We start from the raw sequence: 23,882 nt of genomic DNA on the forward strand, positions 1-23,882 counted from the left end.
TACAGAGACAAAAATATCAGATGAGCGTCTGCACCCAGTCAGCTGTAATATTTGATTTTCTATATGCAATAATTTCATAACGATTGCAAACTCCCATTTAATATGCCTGAAGTTTCATATTTTCTTACTTATTATTAGCCCAAAGGGACATATTGTGTTGTTATGACGCCGGTGTCCGCCCGTCCGTTAGCAATTTCGTGTCCGCTCTTGAACACCTAAAGGATTCCAAAGAAACTTGACACAAATGTTCACCATACCGAGACGACGTGCAGAGCGCATGTTTTGGATAGCTCGCTTCAAGGTCAAGGTCGCACTTAGGGTCAAAGGTCATATGACTTTGCTTCGTGTCCGCTCTGTAACTCTTGAACTGCTGGGAGGATTTTAAAGAAACTTGGCACAAATGTTCACCACATCGAGACTGCGTGCAGAGCGCATGTTTCGGATGGCTCGCTTCAAGGTCGAGGTCACACTGGGTGGTGGTGTCAAAGGTCATATCTTCGGGCGTATATTGCTCCGCATTGCGGTGCTCTTGTTGTGAATGTTAAACAAACTCACCCGGACAAAATATCCCCCACCCCCGGCAAGTATCGAAACAGATATGGCAGTTTGAAATTTAAGAAAATGGCTGATCATGGAGGCAGCTATTTTAGTGTATCTATGACGTTATTTACACGCTTTTGAGTAGATTAATTTCATGTTTCTTGAGTGTAAGATGTAAAACATGGTAATTTCTTTCACAATGGCTGGAAAACGTAGAGAAATTAGTTAATTGAAACAGAAATAAGTAAAACCAGTTCAAATAGGTACCTAGAATTTTAATAAATCCGCCATGTTTTGTTGCCATGGAAACTAAATGGTATTTAAATGCTCATACTTTCTCGTTTTTAAACCGAATTGATCTTTAATCCTAGCAGACGGAATACATTGCCTTAACCTTTAAAGATTACCAGCATAAATTGAAGAATAACACTTTTTAAAAGCTATAATCACAACGAATTGAAAATATGTCCAAAAAATACGGGATGATTAGCCCGGATTCCCTCCTACGGTAAAGATCCGGCATTCCTTCTTAGAAGTAGATATAAAATTAGTTCACATTCTACTGAGGAACCTACATTGTGTATGTGTAGGTAATACGGAAAGAAGTGCGGCGTTTCGGACCCTTGTTGATTCGTAAAACGCCTTTTTGACCGACTGTTTTAAGTGCACTTTTTGACCACCGTACATTCTTACAGATCCTGATAGTGGTATATAGGATAACACACAAGGATGGTATTCTGCTAACACCATTTTCTCTAATTTGACAATTGAATAATTTTATGTATGAAAAGGCCAGAAATACGAAATGCGTTGTGGATGTAAGAAGTTTGGCCCACAGGGACTAGAGGTTTCTAGGTCATATCTCAACAAAGTTAACATGTAATCTATATGACATACACATAATTCAATGTGTACATGATGTCATTTGCGTAATTAAGGAATTTTATGACATGTAAAAGTTGTCCATATTTGTAAAGTGACGATTAAATTCATTGACTTAATGGTCATTTACCTGTCAAAGTTACGTCACGTAGCGCGAGCCGGGTAACGCATTGTATCATTAATTACCAGTCAGATTAATTTTTGACATGTTCTAATTAATATATTTATTGAAAGAATGGCATGTTTATATCGCTATTTATATCTATATAATCCATATTATACAGTTATAATTTATCCGCATATATAATACAGTTATAATTTCATTTACTGGACACTTTGAAAACATGCTAGTCAGGCTTTCTACAGACCCTTATATAAACATGTATATGTTGCAGACGTCTTGTGTAATTTTCAGAGTCTATGCTGTATTATATAGCTGAATGACCCGTCTTTAAAATATCGTACACTTCAACCGTGTTACACACAGGGAACTTGTCCCGAAGAACCCCTGATCGGCTGACTGTTTTATCCGAAAACGGCGTTAAACTAAATCCATAAGCAGAAAGACTAAAGATGCGAATAGAAAATTCTTCCTTGTCACAGCGATGTCCGTCTTTTTTTTTTTTATTGTTTGATTGAGGAATCCTCAAACGGAACGGCCCCTCGTTTTCTCTCGGGACCTACTTCTAAAACAATGTACAATAGTGAAACACTGGGCTGACCCACTTGACTGAAATCTGTTGACGTTGCAACATGATATACTTGACTTTTATTTTGTTATAGGAAACACTTGACAATTTTTGTCAATCGTCCAAAAGCACTTGGTAATATACACAAGCTGCAGTATAAATTTTACATTTACATGATATATATACGACGCAAAAGAATAGAAAAAAAACCAGAACAGTCGCACGATATCACGAAGATGGTCTGAGGGTTCAAAGAATAAATACTGTATAGATGGTGACGTGTTGAAAACCTGGTTACAAGCCGTGGGTATTTTTTCTGGTGCACGACTATTGTATATTTCGAACATACTCTCTCTACTGGCAATTCTTTGATTGTATTGGCACTATATGGTCACTGACTGTTGAACTTCTGTAAGATATTTTTTTTTGCAACTCTGGTTATTATAAAAATTGTCCAGGACACTGCTCAACTGCAAGGTCCAATCTTGGCCGGCTCCTCTGAATGTAGCTCTGTCCTGACACTTGCTCCTCCCAAATCCCTTATCTGTACAAATTGCTGACCTGAAAATACAAATTATCAAATAATAACAGCAGTGTTTGACATGTATACACGAAATTGAATACATGTCTAACATTATCAAATTCGCCTTAAGACTGCAACGCGTCCAGAAACATTAGTTTTTGTCAGTGACATAATCAAACCAATTGAAAAAACGATCAATTTCCATCCAACAAGACACGCGTCATTGATGTCACCGGTCAAAACAAAGCTTCGTGTTGTTTAAAGCGACCTTACATATAAATTACGAAAATTGCCGCAAGACTGACCGAACTTTAAGGTGCCGTTAGTTTTTGTAGTTGAAACCATTTAAGAACAAAGGTACATGATAATAAGCAGGTCTATGGTCAATCAACAGCGGTGTGAAGTTCTCCCCAGGGTTCAACGTAATATTATGTACATTCTGCATGTTCAATGATAGAACTGCCGTAGGGCGTTTAACGTCAAAACAACAAAGCACCTTCGGCCTTTTTTGATGTGATGCAGAACAAACATGTTTACTGTTAAAAAAAATCGGTCACAGGTGCAAATGTCCTTTCTGTTTGCTTATTTATTTAAAGTTTCATCATTATAACAATTTCTTTTTCTATAGTGACATCGACGGTCTCAAAGATTTTGTTTTTAATTTTGGACCAGTATCTAGACAAACACCATTTTCTGGACTATCTTCGCATCTTTAATATTGAAGGACACCCTTCTTCCACCACTATTTTTACTCAAACAGTGAATTGCCTAGATAAAACATAGCTGTTCTTTCAATGTACTGCTTATGTCGTGCCTGTTTTTTACAAACTATAAATGTTGCGGTTTGATGTAGTATCGAGAGCGGGGAACCACGATAGACCGCTGGTATGCGAAGGTTTTTTTTTTTATTTTTTATCCATTGCCAAGACAATTTCAGAATAACCAACGTTCATGTTCTCTTATGCAAAACTACGTAGAACATAATTAGTGTTCTAAATGGGAAATGTTTGGAGAGAAAAAAAATAGAAATCCTAGACTATAATGTGACGCCCGAAAATTTCGTGTCCAATGCAAAATTATGTGACACTTAAAATGTTCTGGCGTTTTCTTACACTGTGCCATGGTGTCATTTCAGCGTCATTGCGCAAGCATACAAGAAACTCTCTTGTCATGAAGACAGAAACATGCATGTGGAAATTTAATATCCTCTGGGCGAAAAAACGTCAAACATAAATTTGCATGCTTCAAATATAAAATGAAGTAGTCAGCAAAAAATCGCCTTGGCATGTCATGGCCGGGGCAAAACTACCGTTGGAGATATAAATTAATGGTAGACCATCTAACAGTCAAGCAATGGTCATCATCAAAAATGAATGTTAATATATCATAAAGCTATCATTTTCACATGTTCGCTTTCTCGCAGATAGTGATCGCTTTTTGCTCCGGGGTGCTTTAACTTCGGTAGATAACGGGTTGAATTTACTTTTGGACATCTGATCATATTCATTACAACTGACAGGCGATATCCAAGTATTAAGAAAATTTGTAATATCTTATACATCTGACAGTAAAATTTTAAGATTTTTGAGTAGAAATGACAAACTTTGATGTTTTGAAAGCCAAGGGACATGACTTTGAATAAGATCGTTGATCAGTAATTTGTTCGAACACATGTTAAATTTGTTGTTTTTCAATCGTTGACTAATGAAATGCTCCGAGTTATTTAAATGACTGTTGTCGTAAATTGTCATTGTGTTGAAACATGCCATGTATATTTTACTACTTTACTGATAATATTGTTTGCATTCCTACAGACGGACAGTATATCGTAAAAAATGTTTATCCAAATATGACAAAAGTATGAGTTAACAAATATTTTATCAACCCATTATTTAGAGACCTTTTATCCGCACCATAAGTATATCAGTTTTGTGGTTTCATAAATTAATGTCATATTTTGTAAGATAATGAAGTATATTCGCATGTTTTTGCATCAGTAACTGTTGTTTTCCTTCATCTCGCCATTAAAATAAAAAAAGAAAGTACGACTATCTATTTCTTAATGGGAATATCGTGCAGACTCTATGAGCGAATCATTTCTCTGTATGGTATACAGCTGGGGCCGCCGTGACATTAAGACTCTCTGTGGCGTCCAGAATAAAAGTTTTGGAACTGGTGAAATTTTATTTCGTTGTAGAATAACCCATCTCAGTAAAAACAAAAACAATCACAACTGTTACGCTTCCAAGTAAAATAGTTTTGACAGAATAGCGCCGAAAAGCCTGTATTTTAAAGATTAAAGTTGAAAATATCAACGTCTTGTCACCGTAACGTCCAGGGCCCAGTTGTTCGAAACTTTAACATCTGATTAAGCTAACAGTCGATTAACTTTTAAAGTAATATTTCGACATTTTAGAAAACTTAGAAAAACAAATTTTTGGCTTAAGGATTATGAACACTAAAACGTCTTTCGGGTAAAATTAAAACATCGTACTAGTGTTTCCCACCAAGACTAGTATTTTGAATCAAAATTTAACAGGCGATTAGTTTAACAGTCTGTTAAAGTTTCGAACAACTGGGCACTGGCCGTTATCCAGATTTGAATGTCAACCGATTTTTGTATGTAACTTTTGATATTAAAAAGCAAGTCCGTTAGACAAAAAAAGTGCGTTAAGTTAATTCTGCTCAGTGAGTGTGCCGTAAATTCATTTAGAACTGTGCCTTTTTCTTAAACAAAAAACACCGTCAACAGTTATGAAACAGATCGGATTGAGAACTATTTCTATTAGCCAGAGAAATAATTTGAATAAACAGATTGTAAAGTTTCCAATCTAGAGTAAAATGCTTAAATGAACTTGTTTTAAACTAGTTTTAATGGTCTTGAATCTGACTGTTTTTTCTAGATATATTTGTTTACGTATATGAATATCTCATCCACAGTTTCTATGTTAGCTAATTTATGTTAATTCAAATGTGTTTGAACTATACATGTTGCATTAAACCCATTTTTTTTTCAAAGTTAATTAGAAAACTAAACATTTTGAAAACTAATTAATGTTATTGTGTTTCTCAGCCTTTGACTGGTCAACCTGTAATCATCTTTATTAAAGTCATGTTTCTTTATTTTGTTGTTTCCTTTTTTGTCATTAGATCTAATTTATACATATTTGTCATTTATTTTGAAATGTCTTGTCGCTACAGAAATGTTTACGACTCCGGTAACTACTCGCATTATTATGATATACGCACGACACATGATTTTTACGTTTACTTTTCTAGGTAAAAAGTAATCTATCTAATGTGCTTGTTTTTTTTTTAACATTAAAGCTACTGATGCATAGCATAATGGTACAGTTGAGGGTGATGTTATCAGTTTATAACTATCTCTAATCAATTACTTAACAAATCGAAACCTTAGTGGCAGTCAAAGCTGCCTCACCCAGTGTATTTATTAAGGCCTAAAAATGTTTTTGTTTCCGGTAACATGCAAAAAAAATTAGGGTAGGTAGGTCGGAATTTTGTTTTATTATTATTATTTTTTATTAAGTGAGACTTTTCGGTCAAAAAATGAATACAAATAAGGAGGTTATGCCTTTAGAGCATCAGTAAGTTGATTTCTAACACCACTGACAATGTTTAAAGCATAGACAATGCTGTTTTGCAACTTTCTGTTAAAAAGTTGAAAAAAAAAAAAATTCTCCAAGGCCATAAAAACATTTAGGGTCGGGCCAAAAATTTAGGGTAAGTAGGGATACCGGAAACAAACATTTTTTTTACTCCCATGTACATTATTTTCCTGCCAATGTTTTTGTTTAATTTTACTGGTTTTTTCTGTTTGTTTCTAAATTCCAATAGTTGTAGAGTCTTTTATTTCCTCCAGTCACGAAAAGCACATTCCTGGTACTATTTTTAGTGCGAGAATTAATTTTAATAAATTTTCTTTTCGGGGAAATAATAAATGTGTCACTTTGGACTAACCAGGTCAAACACAGTATCCGGGAGAAAAGAAGAGGAAAATTTACATTTTAACTTTACGATAAAAATTGTTAACATATATGTTTAAATTACTTAAAACCATTCACTTCCGAGTGGAATATGATGACTGTGTTTTTCTGACCAACGGTATTATAGATATGGTGTTCTGAAAATAACTTTAAAATAAATTCAATGGTATTTATTGTGACATTTTGTAATGTTTCGTTAAATCAAATTTAAGATACTACCGCCAAATGAATTTTCAACATCTTACGGTGTGATATTTTGTTGATATTTGTTTTTGATATATATTGTTTTCCTTAGATTAGATTGTAAGGTATTTCTTGTCATATAACCGGTGTCCAGTTATATAGGTGAACGCAGTACTGCATGTGTATTAGAATTCATTTTAAACTGTTTTTTTTTTCGTCTAGCCCTTGTTACACTTTACCTTAATATGATATGTATACAACAAGTAGGAGAAGGAACACAACCAAGGCAACACAAATGGCGAATAATCCATCTACATCTGACTGAAACATAACCAACTTGATTTGACCATATAGTATAACTGTTATGGTAATATCTAATAGCAGGCAGTTGATAGTGTAACTATATTCAGTTTTTTTTTTTACATTACCATGTGAGATGACTCTGAAAAAAAAATCATTCTTGCAAGAACTTGCGTAAAAAGCATAAGTTCTGGGCGTTTTCCCCTTTCTTTATGACAAAGGGTATTAAGTACAAGGGGAATATGAAAAATATATGGTTTTGTACAAAAAGACATGTAATTTTAATAAAACAATTCTGAAACTATTGTGGTTGAGTTCCCAAAGTTCTTCAAGATAAAAACCACAGTTGAAATCAGTTTGTTTGTCCCTAAATCTAGATTTGTCCTCATAGAGGTACTTCAAACAGTTGGCGTGATAACAGATTACACTTCTGGTCTAAGTTATCTGACCTCAAGTAGTCCTTCATGTGTTTTGATGGCCACTTGATGACGTCACAAAAGCGCCATTGATAAACATGCAACGAACCATTTGTTTAATGCCTTAATGCGGTAAATTTAGTTTAATTAACGGAAACCACTTGAGTGAAAAGTCAATGATTTTGGCGAAACCATTAATGTTTGGTATGCAAGGAATAAAGTGAGTCAAACTCATGTGTTGTATATATACGTAAGACTTTAATAAATCCACAGTACTTTTACGTCCAAGTTTTTTTTATAAAAGATAAAATAAACTGATGCCGCCATTTCTGCATTTCACTCCTACACAACCGGCTGACGGGATATGTTTTTAAATCTTAAATATGGAAATGTACATTTGACAATATTTATATATAGAGAATGATTTGTGAAACTTAAAAACTGGCAAAAAATGAAAATTGGAAAATGTAGCAGCCGCTTTATGGTACAATGACGTCATCGTTATTTCCTCACAGAGATATTACCAAATTTGATTATGGTAAATACAATAAAAGATGGAATATACACTTTTATATACAAAATACGTGCATCAGACATTTATCCTGTATGGTAATAAAAGTGCGATAACGTAACTCTGTCCAATAATGACTGTCATTCCATTACATGTATAGTATTTCAATAGCTACTTCTCTTTTGTCAAGTTGTTATTCGATTTTCTGCTTTTTTTTTGGTCATTTTCAATGTTTAACCAAACTCTTGTTGTCAAACGTTGAATATTCCAACTTCGCCTGAAACAGCACCAGTCTGCCTTAGCTTTCTGTTGTCTTCAGAATGGTCGACAAGAGTACTAATTTTAGCTAATTAACCAAATTTCTAGTGTTAGTTAGGCCTTTCATTCAAAACCCATATACAAATACATGTATACTTGTATGGTAGTGCTATTTTATTTCATCAAGAAATATCGCGAAAGTCGTGCAAGACTTCCACGTGCGCTTTTGCTGAACCAACGAATTTTAAAACGGACACAATCATCAGCATAAATGTTGTTTTGATGTTATTTTCTCTCGTATTTAGATATTACAAGGCTTTAGATTTAACAAAGTTGATTTATGCCGCAAAACTCGAATGCGCTCGTAAATTGTGAATTTTCATACTGTATGACTCCGTGTTTCTACAATTTACATCCAGAGAAATCCCAGAGGAGAGGAAACTATTTCTCAAACTGTGACATTTTAAAAGATTAATGTTTCTTTTTAATAACTTGAAAAATCCAAACAAGGTTCATTTGGAAGTCTGGTTATTCGATTTCAAGCAAAGCCTTAACAATATACTAATAATAAAGTAGGTGGGATCTCAGGGGAGCCACCGTGATGTTTGTTCTCGGATTCACTTAATTATATTTAAAGTCTACAATAATTCAGCAGAAACTTGGAAACGTATTTACTTTATTTTTTTTTCAAAAGAAAAGAAAACAATGAATATATGTAGCCTAGATGAAGAAAAATCCTCTTTGCAGTTTTTGTTTGTTTGCTTGTCCTAATTCGTGTTCGTTCTGTTGTCCAAAGTTTGGGACTTCCATAATCATACCAAAAACAATAGCCTTTTTCAGTGAATGTGACGTATAAAGGGAAAAATTAGCCCTTAATCATTAGCCTGCTGGCGGCAAGTGCACTGTTCGCCATTCAGTCAGTATCTTTTTTGTATTAAAGCACCCCTTTTATCAATTAATGGTACTGTCCAAATTGAAAGATGGACAAGTTCATTATAGAAATTTAGCAGGGTAAGGGTGAAGTATGTGTGTCATTGTATATGTCATTGTATAGTATATACTATTCGTATTGGTGTATACCCTGGTGGGTATTTTTGCACACTGTAATCTAGACATGACAATCTTCATCTTACGTGGGTAGAACAAAGGAAATATGAAAAGTTGATATCAGGAAAAAATAGTGAAGAGGCAACAGCATATCGACTGTTCGTCACAAAGTCCGGGAAAAAGGACGAATAGAATAGTGGTTTTTTTTATTATTATTATTCCTTAACCCTCACGTGATGCAAGACTAAGTGGACCATACATAAAAAAAAACACTTGAAAAAGTATGTCACATTTGTCCAGCTCATGTCCAATATCTATAAATTTCCTGCTATGACTTACATTCGGCCGACAGCCAAGTTTCAAGTTTTATCGGACCTGACGAACAAAGTTTTAGCTTTAGTCAGTTATTGAAAATTGAAGACGTACGTAACAATATGGAATATTATTCATAGGATTTCGATTTTGATCAGCCCAGTTACGACGATCTTACCATATAGTTAGAATAATCCGTCTGTTTACAAGAATGGCTTACGAAAGATTTTAAAAATAGTGAACAAATATTGGCAATATGTCTAAATTTTGTTTAATCTGTAATATCTAACTATAAGTATTTGAAATGAAATAAAATTTGTGTAGGCAAGTTATTGAACAGTCGTAAAACTTTGAAGCATGATCTTACGGACTTCGTCTGCAGAAATTCTATTAAACAACTTCAATATTTGTTGTTTTTCTTCATATCAAACATAAAAAGTAACAGGTTCGTCACCTAGTTTAGTTATCACAGTAAATGGCCTTCAGAATACTCATTATAATATTCAAGAGCTTTTATTTCTTAATTATCCGTGAAGTACATCTTCTTCGTGCAAGGAGTTCAATCAAGAGATTCACAAGAAGATAAATTTCCAAAAAAATCGAAATTCTCTTTTCGGGACTATAATCTGATTTCCAATACAAAATACCAACGGTACCATTTTTGTATCAAAATTGCTCATATTCTAAAAAGAACAGCTGACATGTTAATATTCATTACATTATCTAAATCTAAGATGGCATAATTCTTAAACATTCGTCTGTGAGTTGGTTACAACTTGACTGGGCTGTCATCAATGTATATTCCAGTATAAACATTTTTATACATTTACATAAGCCTGTAAAACAGACATCCTTCAATTGAAAACTATTATCAAACCTGGATATGTAATATAATCGTATAAAAAGTTTAGCGGCTTAATTTTAATTCTAATTCTCTCAAAACGGGCTGATCTTAGTAATTTCGTATTAAAGAATTTCCCCTGAATTAGTAAAAAATACATATTTTACTTGAATGAGCCGTATGTAAAATATACTAAACGTCAGCTAAAATGTCTACTGTGAAAATCTGCCTTTTTTAAGATACTCATCGGAAGTTTTGGTTAAACAACAGATGTTCAAAAACGCAAAAAGATCAAACATTTAAAGTTATTCTGCGTTATCTCTGTCCTTTAATGTTTGGACGGCAAGTGAGAAAATCCGCAAAATAAACTGAGATAGGAAACCTTAAATATGTTCAAACTAGCATTCCGACGGTGTAATTAGGGGTCTAAGCTATCCTGGAATCTTGTTATAATCTCTGTATTCAAATAAAGCAGGTCTAATCTTCACATCTTTTGACCATTGTACAGGACCGCAGCTTCTTTAATGTCCTCCGCCCTGTAGGCAACACAACTGCTTCTCAAACAGTAAGGTAAATACACGAACACATGCTTGTCACCCTTTTGGGCTTTGAACTCTGGAGATTTCTACAGTTTACACAGAATCCTCAAGTATATCTAATCAACCGACTTTACCAGCAGTATTAATTTATATGTTATATCTCGGCAAGAGAAGATGCCAAAATACATATAACAAAATACATGTGTTATCTTATATTATTACAAAAACAGTACAAGAAGCTTACAATGTGTTGAAATTTGTTTAACAATACAAGCATATAACACATATCATTTTTAAGGTGACCATTTTCTTTGGTGTTGGCGCATTCTGCAGAGTTGTGTGGATTGGAGTGTGGTGGGGTGCTGAGGGATACTAAAATTTGCAACGGTTATTCTTTGGTATCTCATCTGCAACAAATTTCCACTTTTCCTTCTGCTGGAATCTGTATCGGTTTTATATTATTTTCTCACCTGACCTTCTTTATAGCTCGGATTATTTTCCACGTCTGTGCTCTCTGGCAAAGAGTATCAGACCACATTTTCTTAATTTTGCACTAATTTAATTCATGTACATGTATATTTGTACTAGTAATCGGTCACCTGAGGCCATCCCTTGCGAATTAAAATTTTAAAGAAACCATAAATTAAGGTGAATTCAATTTTATTAATCATAAATGAAAACACGTGTCTGAAATTTAAGTGGACATAAGCTTGTGCGATAAAAGAAATCGGTAATAAAAAAAATGCAAGAAGACCAATAAATGTCGTCCCGCTGATACATTTTGAGAAAAAAATCAAATAAAATTTACAATAAAGTCTGCAAAATGAACAGAGTGGTATTATTCTACATAAACTTTGACTTAAATTAACCAAACAACCGTAATGTTATCAAAATTTTTCAATTGATAAAATCAATAAAGTTTGGATTTCAGATCTGATTTCAATAACATTCGGGGTTTTCTGTTTAAGCCTATTTCCAGCCGGCCGGTTGAACAAGGTTAAAGAGGCGTTGTGTTATTTGTAATGTTTATTTTCCTTAAATAACGTATGCTAATTGTACCTGAAGCCCCATAAAGTCGTATACAGTAGTCACTATGCCCTCTCCATACAGTTAACAGCCAGCTGAAAGTGAACTAAAGATGCATATGTTCGTCCCAGCATACCGTTCCAAACCTAGCACTCTTCCTATCTTAGAAAATACAGGTCAAACATTGTGACGCTCCACTTGGTGGCATTTAAGTATCAAACCAAATTTATGATACTGAACTTTTGAAGAAGAAATTAGGTAGTATGTACATTGTTGTTACCAGGTGCACCTTTTGGGAGCCGACAACGTCTGTTGCCTAAAATAGCACCGTGGAGCAATTCGTTTGCGACTGTTGCCTAAGAAAAGACAGTCATTGTCTTAGTGGTAATCTAAACCAAAGCTGGCATAACTTTGCTTGTGGTATCTTTGACTCACTGACACACTAACCATGAACCAAACCGGCGACAGAAGTTGGCTAAAACACATACCAGAAACAAAACCGGAGTCGACAGACAGCAATCAGGAACCATAACGAGCTAGCCAAACCGAGCTGCCGGTATAAATTGGTCCTAAAACCAACCAAGAACCAAACCAACGAGGGCAGCTAACTGAAAAATGTCGGATCTGGGAGTTGGTCCACAAAGCAACCACAGAGACATAACTGTCGGTGGTAATAAACCCACAACGCAAAAAGGTACACAACAAGAACAACGATTATTGTGGATGGCAGTTAGCTCAAATTATGACCGGTTTCTTAACTAATCGTTGCTGCATCCGTTCTGTTCAATAACTTAAGATAGATGAATGCATGTTAATATGTTCAACTCAGACAAAATTTTACCACATGATCGGCACATGTCACATGATCGGCACATATACCTCTCCGTCGATGTTTTGTGGGATTTTGGTGACTCGTCACATTTGAATCCAAATTCTCCTACACCCTTCTTACAATATTTTGAATGATTGAGATATATACTGGCAATCAATAATATGAAATTATTGTTCATTAATATTCAAGGAAACCAACTTATATATTCATAGATGGCATTTTATGCAGTATCACCGAGGTAATTGATCGCACAGCGATGTTGAACTTACAACAGAATTTATTGTTTTAATGTCGAACGTATTCAGGCATTTTCCGGTAATCAAAGAAAAATTAGTGCAAATTCATTGGTTTGATTACTTCACAAGTGCAGTATAAGAAACAGGGCAATTATATACCGTTGTGTACTGTGTGAGGGCATGACTATTCCCTGCGCTGAAATTGGACACGTAAGTACTATATTTGATTTGTCCCTTACCTGTTTCAACACCTATTTACCTTATGATCAAAATGGATAGTCTGCCGCCATCCCTATCCCAAATATAAAACGAGCTTCTTTAACCTGAGCCTTTTCTTTACGTTCAAAATGGACAATTTGCCACTATCCACATGCCCCAAAAATGGATAACATGTTCGTACTCTCGTGTTGGAAATCTCGTGCCCAAGAAATTATAACCTGTCCATACTTGTGTCCCAAATATCGTTGCTTGTAGATAACTTGTTCCTACAATCATGCTCTAAATGGATAACATGTCCTTACTCTCGTGACCAAAATGGTCAACCTTTTCCCACGCTCATGTCCAAAAAGGATTAGATATCCCTACTGTCGTGCCCCAAATGTAACCTACCCCAACTCTCATGTCCAAAATGGATAATTTGTACTGTATCATATTCCAAAAGGTTAATCTGTCCCTACGCTCGTATCTCAAATGGATAACTTGTACCTACTCTCGTGTTTCAAAATAATAATCTACTCTAACACTCAAGTTCCAAAAGGATAACCCGTCCCAAGTATTGTGTCCCAAATGGATTACCTGCCCTTACTCTCATGTTCTAAGAGGATAACCAGTCACTATCTTCAAATCTTCAATAGATAAAAGGAACACCTGCCCTTAGTCCAATGTCCAAAAAGGATAGCCTGTCCCTACTCTCACATCCCAAAATCCAAAGGGAATCCCTGCACCTACTCTCGAGTCTAACCTTACACTCCCGAACCTGCTCTTATTCTCATGTCACAAACGGATAACCTGTCCGTATTTTCCCGTCCCAAATGGATAACTGTCCCTACTCTTCAAATGGAGAATTTGTCCTTACCCTCATGCCCCAAATGAACATCCTGGGGCCCTATTCACGTGTCCCAAAATGGATAACATGCCCCTACTCTAGTGTTTCCAAAAGATCTCGTCATCAAAACAAACGAATAGTCGTACCCATCATCATGTTCCAATTCGTGCCAAAATGAATACCATCATGTCCAAATTGATTTTCATACCTCTCGTGTGTGACTGGACTCAATAGGTGGTTAATACATGCAGACAAATGCATGAAATACGCAAGCATGCCCAGTTGAAATATCATAGACAAGGAAATTACTAAGGTCAAATATTTCAATTAATGGTTTTTGCTATGGCTACAAATGAACGTAATTGTACAATATATAGTTGAATGTCCAATTTATTAGGAGTAAAAAAAGAAATATGTCAACATATAAAGCTACGTTTATATATTTTGTATTTCTGTGAATGTTTGACAAGTCTATAAAGTATTTGATCTGTTCTGTTCTGTTTGTGAAGTCTTTTTAAACAAGACCAATATCAATGTAAAATTCGATGCATGTTTAAAATGATTGAAAAGTTCGACAAAATGTTACAAAGGCGACATTTGATTGATAGGAATCGATTAATTAACAGATCTTTAAAGCGGACGCATTTTGACAAATTAATAACTACGGATGAAAAAAAGTATGACGTTCATTTTGTGAGTGTTTTGGGGTTAAAATAAATGGGATACTTCTTCCTGGTTTTGTTGTTGATAAAGGAAAAAAACTGAAATGATATACCGATATTACATTTCCCCCGTGACGTATTATTTCACTAAAGCAATGTACGTAACTTATAACTTACTTGTGCCTGTCGAAATTTGAGATATTGTAAACAAGGCCAACCCATAGTGATAGGGAAAGACTTCCCTTTTTAAGAAAATTTTACTTATAATGTATACCCCATGAACAACAGTTATAAAAAATGTATTACTAACTGACTATTGCGAAAGCGGTACATGAATCAGGCTCTGTTTTACATATATATCACACGTTTACTATTGTTTTAATATAATTACGGGGGAATGGTATTAAGTCCCCCACATCCCCCAACCCCTCAACCAAAAAAACAACAACAACCTTTCAATGCCAAATACCATACAGAGGCTATAAAATACTACGCTAAAATACTATGCCAATTAACGAGAATTTGTCTGTAAACGAACCATTCTTTTTTTTTTGAGAAAAAAAAAACAAAACGAATAAACAATATAATTCCATATATCAATAAATCGTTCTTTCTTGTTCTTTCAATGTTAAGATTGTATATGCCACTTATGTGTAATAGCCGTCCGCGCCAGGTACAATGTACTAATTCACAGCTGACGCCGTTTGCCTAAATAAGGAACAATATAGGTGGATTATAACAAATATATTACCGCTTTATGACAAATTAATAAAAACGGCTAGGAACAGTTCATCAAAATTGAACCACCCCATGGAAAGTAATTTGTGAATTGAAAATGATAATTGGCTAGCTTTAACAGATCATAATTACTGAAATATTGCATAATAAGGCATTAAAGGCGTCTTTAAAATGACTTTTTGTGGTTTTTGCACGTTGTCTATAGAATAGATAATCAACCTGTTCGTCAATGTATCCTCTTTGTATGAAAATAACTCTTTTGACTAAAATACATTTAACGTTTTGATTAATGAATTAAGATTTCAACTAAAGTGAACCCCTGCTTTGAATGCATATTAGGTCGTCAAAAAAGAAAATTATGTATGTTTTTTTTTCTTTTCAGACTGGATATTATTGCATAAAAACTCATTGTTAAAATGTAGGCATTAACCTGCACCGGATCCTGCAAGCTAAAATCTGAAGCTGTAATACGAATCTTCGCTTTATATGCAAATTATATTTGTCTGCAACTTTTAGTTACGTATACTTGTATACTTAATGTTCTTATATACATACTTTTTACTATTTTACATGCAGGTGTGTGCGTGCTATTTTTGTACGAAATACATGTATTAATATATAGGAGCATAAAGTCTACACTAAAATTTCTGTTCTGATCTGTTCTGTTCAGTTCTATTCTGTTACAATACTAAAATCAGTATTAATAACTTGCATTTGTAACTTGTTGTGAACAACTGGGATTTTGTTCGACCTGGTCAACTTGCCTCAGGAAATAGTACATAAAAACAATGTCCGCATATCTATACATTGCTAAAATGTATGTAAATCTATTAAGTTATTTAGCATGACCACCAGCTTATCTGTACGACAGATAAAATGACCATTACAGCTGCGGTCAAGCTTTTTTCCCCGTACCTCTATCTAATCAAAATATATGACATATAAAAACAGAATGACATTTGTATTTTACTGCCGTTCAGATAAACAAAACACGCAGGTCTTCGTGACCGAATAAACCTTAGGACTGGCCTCATTTGCATTGTACGAGAAAGGGTTCGAGTTCAGCATTTCAGTGTATGGCGTTAATTGCAGATTGGAGAATCAGGGATTTGATCACTGGCACCAGACCAGAAAGAAAATGCCTCTGTACATGTTATACCCTACACCTAGGTATACTACAAGAACCATGGTTCTTATAATATATCTAGGGGTAGGGTATAACATGTACAGAGGCATTTTCTTTCTGATCTGATGCCAGTGGATTTGATCATCAACAAAAGGTTATCTGTGCCCCATTGTGTGTGTGATGAGGGCGGCTGGGTCACAATAGATTAAAATCCATTGCTGTACTCTTTTTCAGCGTCAGTTTATGTTTTCGCCGGAAGACTTGTACAATACAGTTCTGTTAGATTCCTGAATTATTGAAACTTACCTAGTTATATTGCAATTTTATGGTAAATCTCGGACAAAATGTAGGATCGAACTCACGTTCAGCGCTTTATGCACATAGGCCAGGCCAGGATCCAGAATTATTTGACTGGGTGGCACCAGTCTAGAACAAAGCCGTTACCGCCAAGACGCATAGCGCCTAGAGCGGGTAGGTATTTTTTTGGAGGGGGCTCTACCCATGTTAGGGGGATCAGGGTCTCCTGATTCCTTTGCCAAATAGGGTGCATCTTTGATTAGTATAGGTAACTTCTCAGCCAAAGGGGTTCCCTCGGCCCGGCCCTAGATCCGGGCCTGTAGGGACAGTCTCAAAATTTATGCTGAGTTAGCTAGGTTTTACTTGTTTGACAATCAAAGTGTACAAAAATAAGGACAGTTGACTTTTTAAATTGATTTTTATTATTGATTCGGTAGGCCTATGTTTAGCCATTTTATTTGGATTAAAAACCAAACACAATGCATGTTTTTACTAATTTAAGTCCGCGAACAAAATGGAAAAGTTGTCGAATTATAGTTTATTACATCAAACTGCGTAAACTTGGCAAGAAACATCAAAGTAACGGGTCTTTGTCTACAAATGTAAATAAAACTGGCTTTGTATTAGACGGGGTTGTTTATTCAAAGAATCAGCATTTGTTATTCCTCTCATTGATAAGCGAGCTTTTTAACATTCACACATACATGTTACAAGACCTTTTGTTGCCTTAATAAGGTCATTTGCCTGATAAAAGATACTGGCAGAAAGTCACATAAGAGTAAGAAAATCTGCTGAGTAAGTTAATAAACTGGCTAGTATTTTTCTATTAATTGATGACGTCATCGTTTTTATGATGTCATAAGTCATTGTTCAAAGACTGTCCATTCATGAAACAGGAGATTTACCATCTGATTCTTTCAATGAATGACGTCATCGAGTCTAGTGGAACGTTCATAGATCAAATCGGGTGTCCTGGCGTATTTTGTTATTTCCAAATAGGCCTATAATAATTATCAATACAGAAAAGGGATAAAACTGGGTTTCAAACAGCTCTAGAGGGAATATGATATAGATCTTCATGCTCTAGGTCTTAATATCGACAATTTATAACGTATTGGTTGAATGTCGGATTATACCGGTGATCATTAAAATATGGGGCACATTGGTGCTTTTCAATGGTCCTTGCATACAGTCATGTACATTCTGAAATACCTAGCTACGCCCAAAGCCATCACTCGGTCTTATGCAACAAGGGGAAGGGGTAGGGGCTTTAAGCGTTTGATTAGCAATAAACAAAATAGAAATCTTATTAAAAATTTAACCAGTTAATATTGGGGTTTTTCTTATGTTTGCAGCTACTTTCTTAGGCTAGCCACTAGACAGATAAATCTATTAAAAATGTAGAAAAAGATATATCATTCATTGTCTAAGAGCTAGTCTACTTCTTTTCTCTTCCGCATCTAACCAGGTCAAAGAGCAGTAAATAATATTAAAGCACTTGGACAGGTAAAAGACAAATCACGACGGTAAACACTTGATCACAAGATTCACAACCGCGCCAAAAAGCAGGCGAGACTACAAGTAAGGCGAGACAACGCCGGGCTTCGTATCGATTTTTACTAGTCTCCGATATTGTGTACACTCAGTGTTGGGTAAAATGTAGGGCCTACAATAATGCCTGTGTCGTCATGTTAAATTGTACCATTATTTTTAACTAACGTCATTTTTTAATTTGCAGCACCGAGGCACAACCACATTTTGCAGATGCACTTTAAAATAAAACCAAATTGTAAAGGTTCTTTCTATCTCCACCTTTTTCGTGTCCGACAAAAGAAATATGTCTACAGTTATGCAAACATCCATATTTTCGAATCTGGAAGAATGACATACATACCTCAGATTTCTTTTGGGAAGTAAGGTAAGACCTCTGTGTTTTTACACAAGAGTATAGTTTAAACCTTTACCACAAAACCGCAAGTTTAACTGCAATTTAAGTGTTCATTTTTTTCTTCCTCATCTCCGATACAAGATTACGGTTTAATACGGAATTGTCCTTAAATAAGGCCAACGGGGCCATATAGCTGCGAATGGCGCATCTTCCCCACACTGCAAGAACTACTAACTTGCTGAAATGAGGGGACTTTGTACTGCCGGTACTAGACACTTCAGTAATAGCTCAGGCAAACAGAAAAACTCCAGACCATCCCAGGGCTAATCCTAAACCCCCACCCCTGGCAGACTGTACAATATTAACTATTAGCCGAAAAAACATACAGCAAGCACGTGGGCACGTGTTGTATTCTGCTCAGGAACAACCACCTGTAAGATCGCGTTTTTTTCTTCTTTCCTAATATAAAACAGATATTAAAGTGCACTTGTACAGTTTTGTCTTGCAACTTTGGAACCACAGGTATTACCCACCGCACTTTTATCTGGTAGGCTCATGTCTGACCCTTCAGTCAGGGGTCATAAACAACAGGTTGATAGCGTAGATAATTGGATCAAATTATCAATATTGGGAGAACCTGCTATTTCACAAACATTTCTACATGTTTTGGAAACTCAGCCAAATTGCTGATTTGCAGCTTAAGATCTCAAAGTCCTGGTTTACTTCAAGTTTTTCAAGAAATGATGTTTTCATCGTTTAACTAGCCAGCTTTTAATAGCTTTCGGAAACTAAATTGACAGGCATTTATATCAAGACCAGGTTGGTATCTGGGTTAATCTATTTGTGATAAGGCAAGCTGTTTGTTCACTGACATTACTCTGTAAATTTAAACAAGTGGCTGATTAGACGTTACAAATGTACATCCATTGTAAAATTCGGATTTTACAACAGTTGTACAGATATTCAGTAATTTAAAACTTTGGCCAAAAGTTATTAAGGGTGAAGGCAAGGGACACTTGATCACTGTTTTTTTTTTGTTTTATCGGGATGGACAGGCAATATTTCAGGTCAGTAGTCAAAACTATCGCCCAATGAATTTAGTAAGGTTCATTACACATCTAACTAAAGATAGTGTGCAACCTACTTTTTTGACCAATCAGAGTAAGTTATTTTTCACAAAATGTGGCTTCTTATCTGACTGTAGCAACAATTTTCGAAGAACATCGCCACACGCTGAAGAGCGTCAACACGACTGACTCAACAATTCTGATTGGTCAAATGTAGATGTCACACTATGTCATATAGAGGCCATGAAGAGAATTCTTCGAGAAAAAGAAACCTCGGTTGGTCACTCCGTTTCCCTTCCTATCGGTTTCTTTTTCAGAAGAATTTGCTTCATAAACTCTTATCTATAACTACTTAAGCTCAGCAAAATTGTGTTAACTATATAACCCATCAATAGCACAACCCCAAATTATATATCCCTTATCATGCTGGACACATTGATTCTGCTACTGCAACCAGTGTAGATCATGATCAGTCTGCAAATCCATGCAGTCTGATAATGATCTGCACTGTTCGCCATTCAGTCAGTCTCCTTTTGGTATGCACGCCTTTAAACAGTTAATGGTACTGTCCATATTGAGATCGACAAGTTCATTTTAGAAATTTGGCAGGGTAAGGGTAAAGGTCTTCCTTTAATACCTATGTAGGTTTTTACTACCAACACTGGCAGAATAGTGGTTGAAGTAGATTCAAGGCCAATCAATTTGTCATAAATGATGAACTAACAGACATAGAACAAGATTAAATCCAAACCTATCGAGACTTTTAACCGCTGTCTGTAGCACCTCCAGAGTGAAACAGGCAGATTGTCTTAATTTCAAAGGGTTCCTTGTAGCTATTGGTAATATAATATAACAAGTTGCATTCAAGCTAGTTTCATACTAACACAAATGCAAATCATTAAAGCTAGTTTTAGTTAACTAACCCTGGACAGTCGCACTTTTTGAAAAAATAGGGAGTATTTTAAGGGTCCGGCTAAATTTGGGCCATTTAAATCCGGGAACAAACTTCAACAAAGACAAAATCATGTCTGTAGCAAGGGGACACTTTGTACTGTAGAGCAGTATAAAATCCAATATCCATTTTATCTGTACTGCAGGCTTGAGGTCATATTCAATATAACATTGAAACTTGGCCAAGTATTTAAGAGGCAAGACTACAAGTTGTTTAAATTGCATACTAAAACTGTTTTATATATCTCAGGTTTATTTACACTCCCATAATATGCAATTTAAGCAGCTTAAACTTTTGTCTCTGAAATGGATTACACTATAACCATTTTAACCATCATTTCAATAAACAACAGGGTAGAAAGTAAGCTTTGAAAATATATTTTATTTTTTTTTAACATCTTTTTTTTCAAAAATGATAAATTGTACATCCAAACCTGGATATTTTGTTTCGTTAAATATAAATAACATGATCAATGGATATTAACAGTGAGATGAAGAAATGGAAATTGCAAAATGATAAATGTTCCCAAACTCTTTGGATTTTTTTTGATAATTTTTAATAATTTAACAAATTAATATTTGAACATAACTTGATTCAATGGAAAAAAAACAAAATGAGTTTACAGGTACGAAAATATGAGAGAAATTAATAATTTAAATGCATGAACGTTTAATACAATAAATATTTTCTCAAATTATGAGTGAAAAGCAGTAAACAGACTCATGAATGCAAGTATTAATGAACAGTGTAGATTAGCACACATTGTACCTGACAAATTACAATAACATTAGGCACTTCCAAGTAAAAAAAAACTACAATTGCCCTGGGAAAATAATAATACTTTAATACTAAAATCTGCGGATGTGTAACCTTCAATATAAGCTACATTTACCACAATTTGTCAAATTATGACTTCGCCTGAAGTCTGTATCTCTCAAAAAATAAATATGTAAAACAGGAATGAAAAACATTTCATACAGGTGAACTATCAAGATAAGTAAGAGGGTTCACCGCAATATTTAATGTACTATCCTCGGATCTAAACATTACTGTCCAAAATTCTAGAACAAGGGTAACCATGTTGTGATCATATGAAATACTAGTCACAATTTATTGTTCAGTAAAATTAGTTGCAGTCAACCCCCAGATTATCTAAATATAAAATTAGAAAATACACATTTTCAACAGCTATCCAATAAGGCAATTTAAATGGATCACAAAGTTTCTTAATCCTGGGAAATGTGATTGAATACCGGTAATCTAAAGTTCTTTCCAGACTCCATGGGTGAACCACACGATGAAAAAGTGTTACTAGTACCAAAACTGCTAGCACTTCCTACACTATCGCCTGAAATTGAATCTGGTGAAGCCGGTGGCTGTGCCGTAAACAGGTTTGAGTCCCATTCCTCAAACGCGGAAACTTTTTCGTTGTTATTGCTATGATTGTTCAAGTTTAACAAGGCATTGAATTGCTGCGTTAACAGTCCCAAATCCGCGTTCAATTGCGTTTGAATGTTTAAAGGAGCGAGATCTATGGGTGCCATTTCTGGCATATTGAACACATTACCATTTGTAGAATTGTCAAAATTGAGCCCGTTGTTCATTGGTAAATATCCAGGATTCAACATTTGAATGTCCTCTCCGAAAAACACTGGACTAAGTGATGGGCTTTCGCTACCCACACTTGAAGGTGGTGATGAATCCACGGAGGAGCCCAAAGAACCATTGAAACTAGAATTGAAACTGATGCTAGTTGGTCGCTGAACCATTGGTGGCGGTGACTGACTGAACCCAGGCGGAGAGATGTGTTGGAAATACTGCGTAGCTTGTTGTTGCTGAACTACCTGCGTCGATAAGACACGATTGTTCTTTTCATTACATTTGCTAACATCGTCATTGTGAACAAAATTGCATCTAGGTCCGTATGGACAAAATCCCTTAGAGTGGAATGTGCGACAGAGTTCAGTTTTGTACTTCGGATGCCTTTGTAATTGTTTGAGTTCATGTGCTCCATGAGCAAATTGGCACTTATCTGCATATTTACAATGTCCACTTTCTTCAAACGGACGACAAAGTTCAGTCTTATATCTACTGGAATTCACAGCAGGCTGTTTCTGAGGCTGCTGAGTGTTCAAGTTTGTGTTGTTATTCATTGTTCTATCACAAGGCTCACTGTAAGATCTATCCAATTTTCTATGATCATTCAATCCATTCTGGTTATCCATAGGAATCACAGGTGTAACGTTATTCCCAGTCACTGGAGTAAAATTTCCGATAGAGAAATTCCTATTCCGTTGAATGTTCACTGGTGCACCAATTGTATTCCTTCGTTCAGCACTTTGATTTTGTTGTTGTTGTCTCAATTGGTTTAACTTCATGTTCTGAAAATAATAAATGTACTTTGTTAAGTATGACATCTTCAAAATTCAAATTCGACAAATAAAATGTAAGAAGTAATTTCAAAACGTTCAAATTAAATTTCAATTAGAAGCAACGACACACGTGTTCGCGTAAATTTATACAATACAGAAATATTTCAAGTTATAAAATAAAGAAAATAAAGTGTCTCTCAACGTACCTGTAATATAACATCCCCGACATCATAGAAAGAAGTCGTAGACATGATGTCAGCTTCAGAAATAAACAGTTTAATTTTAAATTTGTGTATCCTTCTATCGCATGTAAAGTTCGCACTACAACTGACTTTCCGCTACACGTTTCTCCCGTAATATAAAATCTCGTGAGAGAGTAGGCGGAGCGTAAACTTGTTTACTTCGCCGACAGTGCAAATCAAGGTCTCATGATCTGTCAATCAAACCGATACCGCTATGCGCGCAATCTGATTGGTTGATGTAGTTCATGTTGTAACTGTGCATTTATCAGTATCAAGGTACATGTAGGACCTTACACATGTGTAATAAATGTAAAATTAAGCAAAGAAAGTTTAATTGTAACGAAGTAAAGTGTG

General features: G+C 35.2%; 1 protein-coding gene across 1 annotated transcript; it reads right to left on the minus strand.

The window, feature by feature from the left end:
* Nucleotides 1-21,275: 21,275 nt before the first annotated feature.
* Nucleotides 21,276-23,650, minus strand: LOC123526053 (mRNA decay activator protein ZFP36L2-like). Its single transcript, XM_045305130.2, has 2 exons — nt 23,493-23,650; nt 21,276-23,295 (listed from the first exon to the last, which is right to left on the minus strand). Exons 1-2 carry the CDS (start codon nt 23,535-23,537, stop codon nt 22,141-22,143), a joined length of 1,200 nt encoding a protein of 399 aa, XP_045161065.1. The 5' UTR covers nt 23,538-23,650; the 3' UTR covers nt 21,276-22,140.
* Nucleotides 23,651-23,882: the final 232 nt, after the last annotated feature.

This window comes from Mercenaria mercenaria, chromosome 1 (assembly GCF_021730395.1).
Source record: "Mercenaria mercenaria strain notata chromosome 1, MADL_Memer_1, whole genome shotgun sequence".
NCBI lineage: Eukaryota > Metazoa > Mollusca > Bivalvia > Venerida > Veneridae > Mercenaria > Mercenaria mercenaria.

Coding starts and splice junctions, on each gene's coding strand:
- LOC123526053 (XM_045305130.2), bottom strand. CDS start 23,537: ATGTCTACGACTTCTTTCTATGATGTCGGGGATGTTATATTACAG. Junction 23,296..23,492: donor TCGGGGATGTTATATTACAG/GTACGTTGAGAG, acceptor TATTATTTTCAG/AACATGAAGTTAAACCAATT.